At 39.4% G+C, this 21,364-nt stretch overlaps 1 protein-coding gene across 3 annotated transcripts in view; it reads left to right on the forward strand.

Moving 5' to 3' along the window:
* Positions 1-19,495, forward strand: part of LOC146520786 (uncharacterized) — a 116,546-nt gene extending 97,051 nt beyond the window's left edge. Inside the window, exons 3-15 of one of the 3 annotated variants that reach the window (XM_085157384.1) lie at positions 32-91; positions 672-731; positions 834-929; positions 1,032-1,125; positions 1,371-1,406; positions 1,513-1,545; positions 5,784-6,506; positions 9,247-9,264; positions 9,532-9,549; positions 9,900-9,997; positions 11,903-11,944; positions 12,161-12,208; positions 14,411-19,495. In XM_085157384.1, coding sequence (XP_085013510.1) covers positions 32-91; positions 672-731; positions 834-929; positions 1,032-1,125; positions 1,371-1,406; positions 1,513-1,545; positions 5,784-6,506; positions 9,247-9,264; positions 9,532-9,549; positions 9,900-9,997; positions 11,903-11,944; positions 12,161-12,208; positions 14,411-14,461 — 1,377 coding nt within the window. In that variant the 3' untranslated portion in view covers positions 14,462-19,495. The remainder of the gene's footprint in view (positions 1-31; positions 92-671; positions 732-833; positions 930-1,031; positions 1,126-1,370; positions 1,407-1,512; positions 1,546-5,783; positions 6,507-9,246; positions 9,265-9,531; positions 9,550-9,899; positions 9,998-11,902; positions 11,945-12,160; positions 12,209-14,410) is intronic. The other 2 variants (XM_085157386.1, XM_085157385.1) reach the window with 2 other exon arrangements.
* Positions 19,496-21,364: the final 1,869 nt, after the last annotated feature.

The raw sequence follows: 21,364 nt of genomic DNA on the forward strand, positions 1-21,364 counted from the left end.
CCGTCTAATTAAACAACCTTTTGTCTACCAGGTAATCCTGATCGAGCCGTCAGAAGCAGGTTGTATGGACTACTTCACAAAAAAAGGATTGGTAAGAAAAAACATGTTATTTTCCCTTATTATTATAATTTCTTAATAGGCTGATCTCTAATGCTGGATGACAAGGGTGCTAAGAATATTTATTATTTATTAACCTTTATTTAACCAGGAAAATCCCATTGAGATTAAAAACCTCTTTTTCAAGGGAGACCTGGCCAAGATAGGCAGCAGCAGCAGGTGTCTCACAGTTACAGAAATTACTCAAACACAGGCAGCAACAACACACATGCAACAATAAGTGAAAGAATACAAATAAAATAAAATAAAATTCAATAAAATTCAAATATAAATAAATAAATAAATCAGTTAAAATGACAGTCAATATAATTGAAACAGTTGCATGTTATGGACTAAGATAAAAGGTGCTATGAGGATGATGTAAATCAGGTTTGGGTTTTGGGATCAGGCTTTTGACCTGCAGCCCTCTGGGAGCCTCCAACCCCAGCAGATTTGTGTGTTTGACTCTCTTTGGACATGTTGCAGTTTTAGCTGTGATGATCACTCACTAATAATAAACAAATATATAACTAATGATGTCTTTTGCTTCTTTACCATCTCTCTGTACTTGGAAGGCAAATGCATTAAGTCAGCTGCCAGAGAATATTCCTGTCAAAATAATGAACAAGCCTGAGGTAACTCTGTGACACGTTGTTTAAAAACTAGAAAATGTATTTAAGTTTATGTTGGAGTGACTTATATTAGTTAATGGTAAATGTGCCCTTGTTTCATTGCAGGACATCGTTGTACATGCGATAAAGAAACATTGTAAAGAAAACTTCCCCGGAGAAACCCGTTTTCTATGGGAATGTTTTAAGGAAGAGAATAACATGGCAAGGAAAAAATCTGTTCTTCTTCAAGTTTTGTTTGTTTTTTCTACTCCTGCTCAGGTTAAACAAGGATTATATCTGATGAACATGTTGTTTGTCTTGCAGGACTATAAACCGACATGTAACGAGACGGAGGAGAGCATCAGTGTCCCTTTCTACCACTTCATGTGCTTGACAAATATAGCCAAGCGTCTACGAGGTATCGCCTCATTTTGATACTTGTCTAACATTCAGCTGTGGTTAGTTTAAAGATTTGCTGCTTGAATGTCTTTGTGAGAAGCAACACTGTGACACCGACTGTTGTAATGAGCTTAGACGTTTTAGAAATTCAGAGAAAGAAAAGGAGCAGGACTTTCTCGAACCGTAAAATGTGGATCTCCTACAATAAACCTAAAATGAACTTCTGGTTCTTACTGCTAATGTTTTTCTTCTTTTTCACTAAAGACACAACAAAACCACCTGAAGTCTGTGAAGTGTACAGTAAGTACACACACACACACACTCTTGTTTTGTTTCGGTGTGCTGATTTTAAAATTCACAACTTGTTGCTTGTATTTTTCTTTCTTTCTTTTCTTTTTTTGTTTAGAAAAAGTCTGTGGGGAAGATTCTGCCACCCCAGGTAGGAAACACATTTTATTTATAGTTTTGTCATAGTTTTACTTTTCTCATTGTTTTTTACTGGAAAGCACTTTGGTCAAAGTTGATTTTAAAGTGCTCCAGAAATAAAGTTGGCTTGGACTGGATATAGAGATTGACAGACCACGTGACTTTCGCGCATTGCATGCCGGGAACTCGTGGCAAAACAATCCAAGTACCGCATCAAATGCAAGCATTTGCAGCACCGCAAAACGTTCATTCTCCGGTTCCAATAAATTCTTGGTTTTTCTTTGCCCCCCAAAAAAGGTATGTACAAAACGAAGGAGAACAATGCCGGACCGTACAAAGACAGACTTGATGAAAAGGCAAAGAAAAGATACGAGGAAAAAATCAAAGGAGTGAAAGGGTTAGACCCTTACGAGCACACAGAGTGGACAAAAGACGTTAGCGTGCTGCCCAACTTTCACCACGCTCATATTTATAATCATACGGTTCTTGGAGTGAGTGCAGACACTCATGAAGTTTAGTAACTTCAGGTCACTGCAACAAGCCCAGGTACAGTTTACCGACGGATGGGTACAGGACCTTGAAATGCACCGTGTAGAACGAAAGACCATCGTACGTATCATAAGTTTACCAGTCTCACAAATTGTCTTCATAAATACACATTCGTTAACCGTTTATTAATAGGACCTTTGAGCTCAACGGTAATTAATTAGTAGTGGAAATAATTTCTGGTTCATCACAGAAATGTAGCAGTGACAATAATACTGTATGCTGTAATCGTACTGTGCAATTAGTGATACAAAAAAACCTGTTTTATCCTGTGAATAAAAGTATATGTTTTTGTCAATGTACCATGGTAATAACAGAAGCAAAACGCAATATTGTGTCAGGACAATTCACTATTTATGCACAATAAACAAAGGAGCATAGCGCGACAATTTCTGTTCAGCGCCAGACTTGCTTGTAACCTATATCACCAATTATGTTATGAAAAATGACGTATTAACTACAACAGAAGACTGACCTTTGTTGAAATGCTTGGAGCAGACTAACCTGTGAGCTGGATGTTCTGGGACGTTATATTTGGTCTTTGAATGGCTGCAATCCAGGCCATCCGTCGCCTCTTTGTTACTTCGGAAACATGGCTCGAACAATTTCTCTTCAGCGACGTAATCCGATAACAACCGATCTCTTTAGAGGTCTAAAGTACCATGTTCTAATTAGAGCGATTAGAACATGCTGTAGGTATTACAGGTATTGCACTGCAGTGGTTTGTATCATATCTATCTAATAGACTCCAATTTGTGCATGTAAATGGAGAGTCCTCTTCACACACTGAGGTTAATTATGGAGTTCCACAGGGTTCGGTGCTAGGACCAATTCTGTTTACATTATACATGCTTCCCCTAGGCAGCATCATTAGAAGACATAGCATACATTTTCACTGCTATGCAGATGACACCCAGCTCTATCTGTCCATGAAGCCAGATAACACACACCAATTAGTTAAACTGCAGGAATGTCTTAAAGACATAAAGACTTGGATGGCCACTAACTTTCTGCTTCTTAACTCAGATAAAACTGAGGTCATTGTACTCGGCGCTGAAAAGCTTAGAAATATGGTATCTAACCAGATTCTTACTCTGGATGGCATTACCTTGGCCTCCAGTAACACTGTGAGGAACCTTGGAGTCATTTTTGACCAGGATATGTCCTTCAACGCACATATTAAACAAATATGTAAGACTGCGTTCTTCCATTTGCGCAACATCTCTAAATTAGAAATATCCTGTCTCAGAGTGACGCTGAAAAACTAGTTCATGCATTTATTACTTCCAGGCTAGACTACTGCAATTCATTATTATCAGGATGTCCAAAAAACTCACTGAAAAGCCTTCAGTTAATCCAAAATGCTGCAGCAAGAGTACTGACAGGGACTAGAAGGAGAGAGCATATTTCTCCTGTTTTGGCTTCCCTTCATTGGCTTCCTGTTAAATCCAGAATTGAATTCAAAATCCTGCTCCTCACATACAAGGTCTTAAATAATCAGGCCCCATCTTATCTTAATGACCTTGTAGTACCATATCACCCTATTAGAGCACTTCGCTCCCGCTCTGCAGGCCTACTTGTTGTTCCTAGAGTATTTAAAAGTAGAATGGGAGGGAGAGCCTTCAGTTTTCAGGCCCCTCTTCTGTGGAACCAGCTTCCAGTTTGGATTCAGGAGACAGACACTATCTCTACTTTTAAGATTAGGCTTAAAACCTTCCTTTTTGCTAAAGCATATAGTTAGGGCTGGACCAGGTGACCCTGAATCCTCCCTTAGTTATGCTGCAATAGATGTAGGCTGCCGGGGGATTCCCATGATGCATTGAGTTTTTCCTTTCCAGTCACCTTTCTCACTCACTATGTATTAACAGACCTCTCTGTATTGAATCGTATCTGTTATTAATCTCTGTCTCTCTTCCACAGCATGTCTTTATCCTGTCTTCCTTCTCTCACCCCAACCGGTCGCAGCAGATGGCCGCCCCTCCCTGAGCCTGGTTCTGCCGGAGGTTTCTTCCTGTTAAAAGGGAGTTTTTCCTTCCCACTGTCGCCAAAGTGCTTGCTCATAGGGGGTCATATGATTGTTGGGCTTTTCTCTGTATCTATGAAGCGCCTTGAGGCGACATTTGTTGTGATTTGGCGCTATATAAATAAAATTGAATTGAATTGAATTTACCCGTCGGAAAGGCTGTCATTCGACCGGCTATTGCAGTTAATAATACAACAGCTTCTTGACATTTTTTTGTGTTTCTTTGTATCGCTGTGTAACTGATTTTAATTGAAAGCCTGCGTGTGCTAGTACCTCTTGCCACGAGTTCCCAGAATTCTTTGCGGTTTTACCCCTGAATGACGTCACATTTTCAATCTCTATTAATGCTGAAAGAGTGCATGTTTGTGTTTTGCTTCTAGCTGATATTAGATCTTATAAATCACGCTGACTGCTGCACTACTGCTGTTTTCCATCTTAAAATATATTCCAGCTCCTTTTGTGTAATTACTTTTGCATCTTATTTATTTCCCCACTTTCTTGAATCAGGCTTTCACTCAACATTGTTTTGCTACATGCATTCTCTCTGACTTCCACGTTGTGGACAGACTGCTGCTCTTAGTGCAGCTTTTCAAGTAAATATCACGTTAAAGGTACAGGACAGAAGATATACAGATATACAGAGAGACGTTTTCTCAAAGAAGCCAGGACAATTTACTTTACAAAAACAAAAAACACCCAAATGACCCTCGTATGGCCATAAACGTTATATTTGACCAAGATTAGTCATTAAAGCAGAAAAACGAAAACACATCTAAAAAAGGACACACATACACAGTTTTTTTTAACCTTTTGTGACCATGGGGGGGTTTACAATGGGTGTTTGTGTAAACTGTGTGTAACAGAATAAAAGGCTGCTGTGGGGTGATGGTTCTTCAAAGTGGTCTGAGACTGAGGGCAGAAGGGCTGCTCTGAGATCCTTCCCTTACTAGCATGTGAGAAACCGGTTGAACTGTTCGTCTTGCTTCCTTACTTCGTTAACGGGTATAAGTTTCAAAACCAGTGGGGCCTGTGGAAGCGCAGACCAGACACTGACATTTTATTGCAAAAGATGAATATTTCACCTTTTTCCAGTGCTTGACAGCTACTGTTGTCTTTCTATTCTTTGCCCAAAAATGAGATTAACTGCAGTCAGACTCCATTCAAGAAAAATGTTTAAAGAAACCTCCAAGGGTTTTTTTTTTGTAAAAAATATTCTGACTTTAAAGAAGCTTTGAGTTTCACACATGGACAAAATACATATTTGATCATATTTACTAAGTGTTATCTGTTCAGATTAACATTTCAATGACAATTCAAGTTTTGTAAGTAAGGGTTAGGGGGTTAGATCTGGTCTCTTCGAGTGGACAACAGTCATTTGTGTCATGTTTTAAATGTCCTGGTCAGTGTGCAGCCCTTCACAGAAGGGTCCTCTCTGTGATCCCTGCAGACAGTTAAAGATGCAAATCCCAGGAGATCAGCAGTTTCTGGAGTACTTACACCAGCCTTTTAAATTACCTTCTATTCAAACTAAATATAAGTAGTGATATTGAATTTTAAATAATTAATTTGGAGACAGTCTGGAATTTCCCCCAAAATGTAATTTTATGACCGCTAACATAATTAACACATGAAAAAAAATAGCTACAAACTCTTGTGTTTACTCAATCCACCTCCACCAACAGCACCACCAACACCTTCACCAACAACACCAACCATCGAAGCAACGCCATCAACACCACTGCCAACAACACCAATGGGACTGCCAACAACGCCAACCATCAAAGCAACACCATCAACAGCACCAACCATTGACGCAACACCATCAACAGCACCAACCATTGAAGCAACACCATCAACAGCACCAACCATTGAAGCAACACCATCAACAGCACCAACCACTGAAGCAATGCCATCAACACCACTGCCAACAACACCAATGGGACTGCCAACAACGCCAACCATCAAAGCAACACCATCAACAGCACCAACCATTGAAGCAACATCATCAACAGCACCAACCATTGAAGCAACACCATCAACAGCACAAACCACCGAAGCAACACCATCAACACCACTGCCAACAACGCCAACGGGACTGCCAACAACGCCAACCATCAAAGCAACACCATCAACAGCACCAACCATTGACGCAACATCATCAACAGCACCAACCATTGAAGCAACACCATCAACAGCACCAACCACCGAAGCAACACCATCAACAGCACCAACCATTGAAGCAACATCATCAACAGCACCAACCATCGAAACAACACCAACCATTGAAGTAACAACAAAAAACCCAAGCACAGCATCAACAACAAAAACAACAACACCATCAACAACATCGTCAACAACAAGTACAACAGCAGCATCATTCCTGGTGAATTCACATCGGAAGAGTTGTAAGTTACGTTAACAGAACTTTATTTGATATGTGGTGGAAAATATATTGTAATAGTTTTAGTTCAAATAAATAACCTAAGTTTAACAATGATTCTGAAAAACCTTCCACATGGACAGTAGAGAGTCTAATCTGATAGGCCAGCCACCTTTGGAGCAAGCTCATTACCACTGCTTGTATTCGGAGTCTCGATCTTCCAGTCACAATCCAAAGCTCATGACTGTAGGTGAGGGAAGGGACACAGATTCGCTTTTGTGTTCAAGTCCCGGTCCAGGTTCTGGGTGCAAACTACACAGTGTTCAACAAGGCTATTTTCTTTTTAACAGGCCTTGAAAAATAGTCAGTAATCACTGTTGGCCTCTGAGGTTTTATTGCAACTATTCATCTGCAGCATGTTTTAAAGCTCCATTTTTGAAACCTTAACGGCAGCCCATCGGCTGACGGTTTGCCAGATGGCAAATATTTGAACGTGTCATAAAATAATCACTCTGAGGCTAATAAAGGTTTGAATAGGTATGAAGCTGAGGATCAGGAATTATATTATATCCAAACCATGCAGCAGTATATTAATGACTAACCTCGTATTGTGGATAGATTATATCAGGTATTCTCCTGACTGAAGTTTGGTCCTTTTTCATCTTTTTTCTGTTATGTGATTGGGATCAGGGACCCGATGTTTTGTTTTTTTCACTTTCATTGGGGGGGGGGGGATTGTTCATCCTCCAGCATTACTGTGGTAATGTGTTTATATTATGCTATCGATAGGCTTGCTGGCATATAATGGTGGCTGGCTACAGAGCTAACTTCAGTAACCCTACAAACTTTACTGCTGTTTATTTTACTGTCTTTACTGTCTGAAGCGATAGCAGAGCTGTACATTTTAATTTTTCATAAATCCCTCAGTAAGAACTTGGTGTATCATCTTTAGATGGAAACTAACCATCTACCCTAACCCTAACTCCCTGCTAACTTCTAACTCTGTTAAACGTCATAAATCCTGTTTTTAAGGCCTGGATGTTAAACTTCATTGTTACATCTAGTAGAGCAGCCACGCTGATCATTTTATTGAAGATGAAATAATTTAGACAGATATTAACTCTCAGTGAAGCCCGCAGTATTTGTTTGAGTTTGGCAGCTGAAGAGAAGTTTGGACCTGGAAACTTCTAATGACGTGAGATGTTATAGAGGAAATTATGATTAGTCTCCGGAGTGTCGGCCAGTGAGCACAGCGCCCATTAGAGAACTTCAAGCCACCCTCATGAAGTCTGTTCCTGATTTTGTGGTCAGAGACATTCACACCAGTGACCTGCTGGAGGTCATTTTGTAGCTCTGGCAGTGCTCATCTTGTTCTTCCTGGCACAAAGAAGCAGATACCTGCCCTGCTGATGAGTTAACCCTTTAAAGCCGGTCAGAGCAGCACGCTCCGTTTTGCATAACTATTTTAAAATTCCGGTAGCTCAGCAACCACATAAGCTAGCAATATAATTTTTTTTGCATATGAAACCGGAGGAGTTGTACTTCCATCTTATGCCATCAGCTTGTCCTCGGTCACAGTTTCCTTCCACATATAGCTTTGCAAAAACTGCATAAAAAGCGCTTGCAGCAACAAAAACATAATATTCCAGAAACACGCTTTGCAGATCCGATCAGCTGTTTGTAACACTTCCTACGTCCATCAGCGTGAACTATCGCATGTCCGCCATGACCTGCTCAAAACCGGAAGTGACGTCATTTTGCGGAAATGTAGTTTTTTTACGATCAGGGCCTTATGAGCCTATACTGGTGTTTTTAAAAGTTATCTTTGACTTTATGACTTTCTGTGTGGTTTCTGGGATGCTTAGGACTCATATTGCACTGCTGGAAATAGTTTATTTTGATGCATATGCTGCTTTTTTGCAAATTTGCATTATAATATTTATTTTCGTTTTTCCTGCAGTGTATAAAAATTGGTGTATTTCAAAAATAAAACTATGAAGACACTCAAAATAAATTTCCTGTGGTGGGAAACTAGTTTGTGCAACTTTTTTGTATTTACAGTTTTGAGGGATAAGCCTCTTAAATTTCTCTAACTAGAAATATATGTTAAAAAAACAAAAATGCTTTTAAATTTTTTTGTAGTTTATTGCACTTTTTTGCAATTTATGTAATTACTATGCACTTAATGCAGACATATTATTAAAATTTGGGCTATAACGGTTGTATTGATGTATATCAACTTGAAATGCTCCCAAAAATGGCTCCACAGCATGTAAAAATATAATATAAGCTTTGCCGGACTTGGTTCTATGGTAGGTCTTAAAGGGTTAAGGATCTTCTCTGTCCCTGTCCAGCTCTTCTAGAGTAACAACCTATCTCCCGGATTCTCCTCCATGCTCTTGAGATTGTGCTGGGACACAGCAAACCTTCTGACAATAACACATATCCTGGATGAGATGAACTGCCTGTGCAACCTCTGTATCCATATCACCTCATGCTACCAAAACTAATGAGCACACAGTAAGAAAAGATGAGAAGGGAAACGTGTTCCCCACATGTAAAACCATATCTCTCATTGCTGCCCTCGTAGTGCACCTGTCGTCAATTTCATTAACACTAAGGCAGATGAAACTGATCAACATCCCCCCTCTGGTACTTACAGCTGAACAGATCAGTGACCTACAAGTTTAACTAACTTGATGCTGTACTCTGATTTAAAAACTGTTCCTTGCGGTTGTACTCATAGTCTTTCCTTTCTCCTGTAGGTCCACAGGAAGGAATATGTAAGTTTTTTGAATATACTTTTGATACTGAAATTAAGAGTTACTTTAATTTGCGGTTGTACTTGTATAGTTTTAGTTAATTTTTATTGTTTATTAATATTTTAGTGTTTATTTGGATTGATACAATTATATATATTAACAAGATTGCACTTTCATTATATTTAACGTTCTATAACAAGCTATGTACTGAAAGAAACAAACCGCAATACTCTCGACACATGTTTAGTGTGCAGATGTTCTCATACAGTCTTTCCTGTTTTTTCATAGGTTCAGAAAAAGAAACGGGTAAGCTTGTGTTCTTTGTTTATTTATTTATTCTTTGCTTCAGTAAAATGTATATTGACAAGTTTGTTGTAGTACCGACATTCCAAAAGAGCCCAACGAGTCCTCATTTTCTTCTTCAGGTTCCAAAAACTGATAAAACAAATACAGAATTTAACATAATTGTTTTAAAACAAACATATAGCATGTACGATATTTATTAAATGTGTGAATCTTACAGATTGGCCACACTATAGAAAACAAGGCAAAAATTAATAATCATGCACTTTAAAAACTTTATTCATGCATAAATATGTGTTATCAAGGGAGTGTTACTTTGAAAATTAATACATGTTCAACCTCTTTTTAAACAGGAAGTGACATCCAAAAGATTTTAATAGGAGTTCTTATCACGACGAACTTCATTGTCCCCATGGCTGTTTATCTGTACATGCGTAACCAGATTCAACAGGTGAGTGGCAGCGAATGTGAATGCTGCTTAATGCAGGGATGTAAGGATGTTCAACTACACATTTAATTTAATACAATAAAGCAGGACAGCAAATGCTGATAAAAATAAATAAATGTGTAAAATTCCAGATAAAAGAGGATAATTCCCATAAATTTACCAACATTTCCTGTTTAAAAAAACAAAAAACAAAAAAACGCACTGAAAAACAAAATGATTGAAGACTCCGGTTCGAGTCTTTACCAGACTGATTCTGGGCCGTGTGTGTGATACATGTGGCTTAAATCAGCGGTCCCCAACCCCCGGGCCTCGGACTGGTACCGGTCCGTGAGTCGTTTGGTACCGGGCCGCGAGAGTTGAGGCTCAGGTGTGAAATGTATGGTTTTCAGGGTTTTTATCGGTTTTCAGCGTTATTTTGTTATCGTTTTTATCGTTAACTCGGTTTTCCTGGGTCTTTTCATGTGTGTTATGAATAAATCTTCTTTTTTTCGGTACCAGTACTAGTTTTATTTTGTTGTATTTATCCGCGACACCTTAAAGGCCGGTCCGTGAAAATATTGTCGGGCATAAACCGGTCCGTGACGCAAAAAAGGTTGGAGACCGCTGGCTTAAAGAATACAAGGGTGTAGCAGCATGTACCCAGACATATATGGGCTCACACTGTGGTCATAAATATTTTGTACTTGTAAATCACAATGTGTAGTTGTGGACTGAGTACTTTGTAAACCAAAATATCTGAAAATTTTATGTTTGTGATAAATGAGAATTTATGAGTTTGTAAAAACTATTTACACAAGTTACAAATGTTTTTGTTGAGGGCTACAGATACAAAGCAAAAAACTGTGTGTAAAACTCTCAAGGCTGTGTGTGACTTTCAACTTGCAGTTATGAAGTTTGACCCGGTTCCTTTTAGCTGATTGGTCAATGTCATGTCACAAATTTAACAATCCAATCAGATAACAGTTGGGTGGGCTTTACTTAGCCTCAGGCCCTTGAAGGGTAAATGCCCGTTCATGTGCCAGTGTTTTCCTTCATCACCACGAAGGAGAACGTTTTGTGCGTGTCTGAGTTCGGTAAATTTTGTGTGTCACAGGTTTATGTGTTCGTACAGACCCAGAGCCTTTTCAACTGCGGACTTCAGGGGGAGAGCAGTGCTGTGGAAACAACAGACTCCTCACTAGTCGGGACAGTTACAAAGCTTTCTTCATTATGAATGAGCGATACATGTTTTATTGAACATTTCAACATAATACAACACAAATTCTTGTAGAGGATATAAAGTCAGAGAGGTACATGTTTTGAAACGAGGCGCATCTAGTACATGAAGAGCTGCTGCAAAAAAACGACAGCAACCAGCGCAACAATTGTTGGATCCTTCACTCTTAGTTAGCGATGAGTGCAGCGCCGTATCCGTTGGAAAAGGGCCTTTATGCTGCACCGTGTGACTCACAGCAAAGGTCCCGGGTCAGCCCTGACTTTGTGTTAACGTAATACTAAAGTAATAATGGTATTTCTGACTGGTATAGCACAACTTTATCTTTCCAACAGCTACCGAAAGTTAAGGGACCTAGCTTGTATGAGCCTCATGGGATATTCATATAGAGATCCTCCAGCTTCAAACTGCATCACCCTTCCAGGACCTGAAGCTCAGTAAAGCCGAGTAAGCCAAAACCCATCTGATTTCTGATTGTCATGGCAACGACAAATTTAACAATCCAAAGACCAATCGGCTTAAACGAATTTGTACTTGTTGAAAGTCACACGCAAGCGAGGGAACTTGAGAGTTTTACACGTAGATTTTTGATTTGTATCCGTTTCTGTGAGAACATTTATGACAGAGTGTTAAACCTTTTATGTAACAGCACAAATTTGTCACATTGATGAGGAAATGTTTCATTTCTGCTTCAGATTCCAAACTTGAGGGAAGAAGTAAGAAAGACAGAGATGCAGGTATTTCTGTACAATGCTAACTCACTGTAACTGAAGCACAGAGGATTAGGATACAACTAAACTTGCAGTTATTTGATAGTCTTACTGAGATATTACATTTCATTAATAAGAACAACAGAAGTGATTTATCTGTTAACATTTGTGGAGAGTCAACTTTGTGTTAAACCCTGGTCAGCGTGTTTGTGCTTTAACAGTATTATTTTCTTCTCTTTTTAGCAAAACACATTTCCCAGGGATGTTGAAGAGGGTTCAGTTTTATTAACGGTAATTTTTACTGTACTACTACTTTCATAAACGGTGCCTTTAAAAGACTTAATGTTTCACACATGTGGTTTCCTTGACTGATGAGACCAGACAAGACCGAATGGAAACACAGCCTTGCTTATGTGCTTGATACTGGACTTCTCTCAGCTGGATCACTGGGTTAAGTTTCCTTTGTGAGGAGCTAATTAAAAAAACGATGAAAGTTAGACAAAAGTAGCATTTTCTTATTTTTTGTGACTAACAATTTCACGTTGAAAAATAATCTACCTTTTTTATTTTGCATTATTGTGAAATTCAGCAATACACCATTCAGAAATTATTATGACTTTTTTTAAGTCAGCTGGTAGCTGAAGTTTTTTTATTGAGTCTGTTCAAATATGGGTTTCTGCAGGAGTCCCCAAATTCCCACAACATCTTTGCCAACGATGTGAAAAAAGATTTAGGCCACATGACAACACAGATATTTTGTTTGATGCGTGTCTTTTGGACTTCACATTCATTTTAACTGGCTTTTTCTTCTTTTTTTTGTGTAACTTGACTCTTACCTCTGTATTTGTGATGGACCGAGCAGTGAAGGAAACTTAGGCACAGGTTAAAGTCCAAAAAAAAGATTTTTTATTTAACCCAAATAACATAATTGGTTAAATCCTGCAAAAAGAATCAAAATCTTGGGCCCATAAAAGAGGTCAAAATAACAAAACTCTACTCAAAGTTGACAACACGACTGATAACTCAAACAAACTGACCCAACTTAACGAGACAAAGGGGAAACTTAAATAGTGGCTGATCAGCCCACAAAAACAGGAGAAGGGGTAAAACACGCAAAACCTAACTAAACCTAACATAATGAACTCCAATTCCCCCCCCCCCCCCCCCCCCCCCATGGCCCCGAGTTATGGCATGAACCAATTTGCAGTCTTCCTTTAAAGCTGGCTCCGCCTCTTTTCTTGGCTCCTTAATCAAGGGACTGGAGCAGCTGCAACTAAGGTAACTCAGAAAACAAAGATTAATCACACATAACAGTGTAAACTAAAATGTGCGCACTTATTTTAGAATGCAGTGTCATGTGGATATGTGAATTAACTCTAAACCAAAACCAGTTATTTATTGTCCTGTAAATTAATTCCTATATTTAAAGAAAGACAAATGTGAATGCAATGTATAAGCCTTGCATTCACATATAAGCCTTATTCGCTTATAAGCCTCTACACTAACATGGTGGGTATTACCACTGTGTGGCTGTAAGTGCAGCCATCACATCTGGTCTTTAAGTGATGACAGGATGAATCCTGCTAATGGGCCCAAACTACTCTGCATTTAATAAGGCTGTTGATCAGAGGTGATCACAGATGACTTTTACTATATTTTTTTACTAGTGTCTGTTTAAATCTTTTTTTTTTTTTTTTCATATTTTCAACTTGTCAGCACGCAGACATTTTTTTAAATGTCCCAAATTACAGATCCAGGTTTATTTTGATGGCAAGAAAGGCCACTGAAAATGTCAGTATGTAAAGTATGTAAAGTATGTGTGATATTTAAAGCTAAAATTCTACAGAATTTGAGACGAATGACTCTCTACCAATTCAGCCAAGAAGAGGGTTCAGATATCCAGCCATAAGACGGTTCTTGCCTTTGAAAAGCCCCATTGTTTATGTGGCTAAAGGACATTTACATTAATATTAATAAGGGTGGTTGATCTATATATTGGAGCATGCATGTATAATTCTGACATGGTGTGGATTAGAGAAAGTCCAAAATAAATTCAAACTTGTGCACCAAATTCTTGTTTTCGTAAAGTTATAAAAGATGTATGCTTTTATAACAGCCCAAAGAAATCACGATGTGAGAATGACTTTCAACGCAGTAATTTTGTTTGAAGTCTTTTGGACTTTTTATTTTAAATGTACTTTCACTTATTTCTCTATTTCTATTGTATTGTCTGATACATGGAGGTCTAAGCAAGAAAACTACTCAGGTTTTGGGAAAAAGTTCAAATACACAGCCCAGGATGCTCCATTTGAAAGCTTACCCAAAGATATGGACTACTCAGTCAGATCTTTGGGACTGATAAGAGCTGAATACAGTCACTCTCCCACAGAAACCTCCATTAAAAATGATCAGCCGTGCGTTTCGCCAGTCAAGCAAACACTTGACTTGGTGATGCACAGACTAAATGCTTTTCTCTTGCTCTTTGTCACACAGACGCCCGAGAGTTCCATCATCATGAATTCACCTGAAAACACCATCATTTAAAGCCCTCGCCCAAATAGACACCATTAGAAGTTCTGAGCTGCTGAGAATCTGGATAAATCTGGATACGAGGATCTGCCGTACACAGCTTCGTAACAGTCCAGGTGAAGTAAAGGTGGTCTGTGAAGGCCTCTGCGCCCAAAGGTGGATACGCTTCCAATGTGAAGAAGAGTGAGACCAAACAAGCCGCAGCATGCCTGTTCATGTAACTGCTCTGCAGTCGCACATCGAGATGGTTTTCTGTCCGCCTCATGCAAAATGTTTTACTGCTGTGCTGGTTTTAAGTGACCAAGGTCTTACCAGAAGAAGTGCACTGCAGAAATCCGTTTTAACACGAGCAACGAGTTGGTTTTTTGTCATATTTAGAATAATTTTAAACACAAAGACACAGATTATGCATGTAGTCAGTAAACATATATATATGTGTGTCTCTGTGTGTTAAAGTGTTCCACTGTGCAGACTACTATGTTTAGTGTGACTGCAGAAAAGAAAACGTTACGTTTTTATGGCTAATGGACTAATTGCCTGTTCGTGTGCATGTTTGGGAAAAGGTTTGGTGGCTTTTTTTCTATTCCTTGTATGTATTAAGTATGTTCAATTCAATTCAATTCAATTTTATTTATATAGCGCCAAATCACAACAAAAGTCGCCTCAAGGCGCTTCATAGATACAGAGAAAAACCCAACAATCATATGACCCCCTATGAGCAGCACTTTGGCGACAGTGGGAAGGAAAAACTCCCTTTTAACAGGAAGAAACCTCCGGCAGAACCAGGCTCAGGGAGGGGCGGGGCCATCTGCTGTGATTGGTTGGGGTGAGAGAAGGAAGACAGGATAAAGACATGCTGTGGAAGAGAGACAGAGATTAATAACAGATATGATTCAATACAGAGAGGTCTGTTAACACATAGTGAGTGAGAAAGGTGACTGGAAAGGAAAAACTCAATGCATCATGGGAATCCCCCGGCAGCCTACGTCTATTGCAGCATAACTAAGGGAGGATTCAGGGTCACCTGGTCCAGCCCTAACTATATGCTTTAGCAAAAAGGAAAGTTTGAAGCCTAATCTTAAAAGTAGAGATAGTGTCTGTCTCCTGAATCCAAACTGGAAGCTGGTTCCACAGAAGAGGGGCCTGAAAACTGAAGGCTCTGCCTCCCATTCTACTTTTAAATACTCTAGGAACAACAAGTAAGCCTGCAGAGCGAGAGCGAAGTGCTCTAATAGGGTGATATGGTACTACAAGGTCATTAAGATAAGATGGGGCCTGATTATTTAAGACCTTGTATGTGAGCAGCAGGATTTTGAATTCTGGATTTAACAGGAAGCCAAAACAGGAGAAATATGCTCTCTCTTTCTAGTCCCTGTCAGGACTCTTGCTGCAGCATTTTGGATTAGCTGAAGGCTTTTCAGTGAGTTTTTAGGACTTCCTGATAATAATGAATTACAGTCGTCCAGCCTGGAAGTAATAAATGCATGAACTAGTTTTTCAGCGTCACTCTGAGACAGGATATTTCTAACTTTAGAGATGTTGCACAAATGCGCAAACTCAGTATTCACTTTGTGATATTGTCTCCTTCAGCCCAGCCAAGCTTGCTAACAGCAATGCCAATGTGTTGTTCATTCTCTACCAGGTTCTAATAGCTATGTTGTGATAACGCTTCAGCTGAAAAGCTAAAGGTGCCTAAAAAAAATTAAATATTATTATTTTTTTATTGCACGATGCACATTAAGCTAAGCCACCGTAAAAAATTGAACTTTTACCTTTTTCTAAGCCAGCTGTGTTAGCTTTACCCCTAAAATGTGATCTTATCTGTTAATAGTTGTTCTAGATAAGTTGTCACTGTACAGTCCTCATACATCACTGCAAAAACAAACAGATGTGAAAAAAGCTTCTCTGCACTTTTTCATTTTCATACTGTCACGTTATTTCACTCTTATATACGGTAAATGTCTGTATTTGTATAGCGCCTCACTTGGCCCACTCTTATATATGTGTAATTATCCCACATATCTGTCCCTCACATATGGAAGACTGTAGACATGGGTCTGTGTTTTCAGTTTTTAGCTTTTGATGCATTTGTGGAATATATTTTCGTTTTTGTTTATGTAAAAATTTATATTTTTATATATTTTTTAAGCCAACCACTTTATTTATTGTGTTTGTAATAAAGACTGAGTAGGAGGTTTTTTGGGTTTTTTTTGAATGTGTAGATGTGAGTTTAGACAAGCATCTATGATTCCCATACATACTCCTTGGTGTGGAACAAAAATGTCCAGACTGAAAAGAGAAAAAGGGAAAGTGTAAGCAGATAATAGAGTCATTGGTTGGCACAACTGTTAGAGCGGACCCGGTGAACATATCTGAGCACAGGAGCCAGACTTGTAAAGTGTATAAAAAACTATATTTAAAACCAAGTAATAAATAAGAAATGAATAAAAAAGAAAAATCAAACAAAAACATTTCTTTAAGTAAAACAGTCACATTAAGGAATCATCTACACCAGGGGTCCCCAAACCCAGTCCACGAGGGCCGGTGTCCTGCAGGTTTTAGATCTCACCTTGGGTCCACACACCTGAATCACCTCTGGAGCCCTCTGGAGAACTTCAAGACATGTTGGCTGTATCCCAATTCAGGGTCTGCAGCCTTAACTGTCCACACGGGCCGCGTACTCAAAGACCGCTGAGGCCAGAAGTGCGAGGCTTGTGAAATGGGCGGTCTAGCCTCCGTCGCGCTGCCCAGGTTGCCCAGCAACCATGATATTAACAGCTGGAAACGTTTCATACAGCTTTGTTTGACAGAAATGAAGGAGAAAATCTTTTGTTCATTTGTTTGTTTCTACATGAGTTTTGATTTGATCAGTATCTGAGGCTGAGACCACAGGACTGTGAAACATGATTATTGGGCTTCACTTCTGGACTGAACAGTCATTTAAGATTAGCTAGTAAATAACAATTAGCTCATGTTGTTCATGAGACTAATGTCATCTCACTTTGGTAATGTAAATATAATATGGCCAATATTAAAGTTATTATTTCAATCATTATTAGTTATTACAGCAGTGAACATGAACTCTGTTTCAAATACTGAGCTTCAGTATTTATTTATATTTCCTGTCACCTGAAATCTTCATTCAAAGACAGGTTCCTTTGACACTGCATATATATGTATTAAGCTCAGCTATTGAACGGCGTATATTTAAAGTAAAGGCTTTAAAACCAAGTTAGTACAAACGTCACTAATGTCATAACTTTGCCGGCATGTGGCCAACAGTAATGTTTTAATGTTCTTCATTATTAAACATTTGTACATAAATAAGTGACATGATATTCAGTTCTTACTAGTACTTACTATTCAGATGTGCTGATAGTATTTGGGGAGAACCTTCATGTTGGCTCTGTTGAAGTCTCCCAGCACAATAAAGGCAGCTTCTGGATTTTTGTTCTCAAGTCCAATAATGATGTTATACAGTTCGTCCATAGCCGTAGCTTTATCAGTTGTGGGGGAATGTAAACAGCTGAGAGGAGAACTGAGCTGAACTCCCTCGGGAGGTAAAAAGGCCGGACTTTAATGGTCAGCAGCTCGAGGCTCTGAGAGCAGTAAGTTTTTAAGATACACACATCTCTAAACCACAACGAGTTAACCTTAAAGAAGTCCCGAAGCTTTTCTTTGCAAGCTCCTTTGACTCCCTTTTAAAGGAAGAAACCTCCAGCAGAAGCAGGCTCAGGGAGGGGCGAGAGAAGACATGCTGTGGAAGAGAGACAGAGATTAATAACAGATATGATTCAATGCAGAGGTCTGTTAACACATAGTGAGTGAGAAAGGTGACTGGAAAGGAAAAACTCAATGCATCATGGGAATTCCCGGCAGCCTACATCTATTGCAGCATAACTAAGGGAGGATTCAGGGTCACCTGGTCCAGCCCAACTATATGCTTTAGCAAAAAGGAAAGGATGATGTTTATCATTTGGCAGAATACAGCTTTGGGAGTGGTGGTAGTGATGTAGACATAGTGACTGCTGATGATGAAACAGATCTGCACTCCATTATGGCTGTGAAATGTGAGCTGTGCTAAGGATAAGGATTTCAGGTTTACACAACACACTGGAGCATATGATCCTGTAATTGGGATTTCCTGGAATCTATTGTTGATCCTGTGCCTTAAGTGTGTTTATTTGATTTTAAACAAATACTGACTAAATGTGAGGTTTGGTTTATATGCTGCGGCAACACTCATCACTGTTGCCTCTGAACGTTGTCTGTCTCTCTCCAGGTGCCAACATTTGGTACATTTGCATTGGTTAAACAGCATTTTTGACTTCCTTGTTGGTTCAAACTAGCCAATCAAGCAAAGGTAGAAAAGCCTGACAACCCCCAAACAGCATCGCATTGGAAGGTCTTTTAGGCTAGAGCCAGACCCAACCCTCAGGATGTTTTCTGTAATACTAAGTTCCTTATCAAATCCTAATATCCTGTATAGCTGGCAAATAAAAAGTGGAGGGTCAACACCTTCAGTCGAGGGTGGTCAGAATCAGCTAGTTAAGGTTACATTTAAATACTGACTTGAACTTTGACCTTAAACAGATGAACTGGTATTTAAGCCTCAAGAAGGGGACTTTTCCATACACTTCAATTATTGTTCTGTCAGACAGTAATGTTAGCTTCTAAGTTTGACCCATGTAATGACAGCCTTAAAAAAGAATTTTTTGTTAAAGCCTTTGTGTAGAATTTAAATTTCTGACTGACAAAAATGTCTTTGTATCTTACACACGGTCTTTTTGTGCTGGTAAGCCTTAGGCTATGCCACCAACCAAGTGTGCGAGTTGTGTGATTGCTCTTTTGTGTCATGGTCCTGTTCTTGCCGGTCTATCGCCATATCTGCCTTTCTCTCCTCCTCAAGCTCATTCTCCCTCAACTATCTCTCTCTCTGTATGTGTGTGTCAGTGTAGGGCAGGGCTCACCAAGCTTTAACACCCAAAGAGCCATTTGGACCCAGTTTCCATGGAAAAGAAAACACTTTTTGACATCTAAAATGAAGATAACACTGTTATTGTTTGTTTGTTTTTTTAACCTTTATGGTTTGTATAAACAACTAAAGTGTCTTGCTTATGAAAAACATGAAGTGCTACAGAGAAAATTACATTTTATTTCTGGAATGAACACATTTTGAACTAAACTAAAAACATAAAAGGAAACAAAAACTGTGCTGAGGCGTCATCCTTATCACCTTTGGGATTTCGCAGCCTGTAGCGGAGCCTTGATCTGTATTTTAAAAATAATTTGAAAAAAGCAATATGCTGCTAAAAAATAAAAAATAAGTATTTGCAAAATATCTGCATAAATATTTATTTCACGTGGTTAATGTGTGTGGCAGGGCAGAATTTAAGCCTCGCCGGCTTAAATTCTGTGCTCTCTCTGCTGTTGTGTTGGTGTGTGTGGGGCTGTGAGCTGTAAAACTACAGCTGGCTGTGGGAAAAGTAGTCAATAAAGAAAAAAGCATGTTCATGCGAACATCGTCGGGTCTGCCGTGGTATGTTGACAAGGGGACTTCTGCTCCCGACCGTCTGCGCACAGCGTCTGCAGACCGGGGCTGTACGAAGTCACTAAGCTGTCATCTGTGAGGTGTGAGCAGTGTTTGTTTTTACCACTTGGGGTTGAACCTACCTGGGGTTGAAAGTCTTGATAAATGCACGGCATTTCGGCGGGTATGGTTTATCCGAGTGTGACGCTTATTTTGAGCGATGAAAAATAATAACATAGTTTTATTTTTATATTTCAAGATCACAATAATCTTCCAATTTAGAACTACAAGTTTAAAAAGAACTAACGCAAATAAAATATACTTCAGTTAAACACTTGTAATTTTTTTCCAAACCACGTGGAGCCGCAGTATAAGGACTAAAGAACCGTATGCGGCTCCGGAGCCGCGGGTTGCCGACCCCTGGTGTAGGGACTAATGCGTTATTAAGTAACGCGTTACAGTAACTACGTTATTATTGTGGTAACGAGCACGGTAACTAGTTATTATGCCAAAATCAGGAACGCGTTGATCGTTACTGGGATTTAGATAGGCTCGTTATTCGTTACTATGTGTGGTGGCATCATGGAGCTTCCACAGATTCAGTAACATTAGCAGGTGGTGGAGGCAGCAGGTGGATGAGGGAAAGGGGAGGCAGGAGGAGCAGAGACCCGAGGCGGGCGCCGGTCCGAGTGTGAACTGAACTTCAGGTAAGAAGTTATGACCTGCAGTCTATCTGGGTCAGATATGAACCAAGTTTAGGTGGAGTTTATTTTCGTTATTCTGACTTTTTTCGTACTGCGTACTAGCTAGCATGACGGAGTTTCTATACAGCTGGGTGGGTGCTATGAAATTAATGATGTTGAACTTTATTTTGTTTATAAGGTTAATTATTAGAGTTGCCAACCGTCCCGTAAAAAACGGAATCGTCTGGTATTCAGAGAAAATATTACGTGTTTCGTGTTGAGCTGAAAAGGAACACAGTTTGTCCCGGACTTCAGCTACAATGAAAAAGACACAAAGGTGGAGTTATTCTGTGTCTTTGCTGCACAGCTGCTTCTTCTTCTCTCATCCTCCCCCCTCCCTCTCCTGTTTCTACTTCAATCATGAAACTGATCAGTGATCAGCTGATCGGCTCTCTTGTTTATTTATCGCCCACTTTGCGCCAGAAAGAGGAAACCAGCCGATGTCGCGCTAAACAACAGCAGCACGTTTAAGCTTGATCAGCTGTTGTTAGAATTTATTTAATATTAATTCCTAGTATCAGTTGATGTTTGCTGGAGCCACAGCTGTAAAGCTCCTGGTCATGATGGTTTGGTTATCTGGTGAGAGGGAAACATGAAGATGAAACCAGGAGATGTCCTTACTGAATCATCAGAGCTGAACAGGTG

The sequence above is a fragment of the Neolamprologus multifasciatus genome, chromosome 4 (assembly GCF_963576455.1).
Source record: "Neolamprologus multifasciatus chromosome 4, fNeoMul1.2, whole genome shotgun sequence".
Classification (NCBI taxonomy): Eukaryota; Metazoa; Chordata; class Actinopteri; order Cichliformes; family Cichlidae; genus Neolamprologus; species Neolamprologus multifasciatus.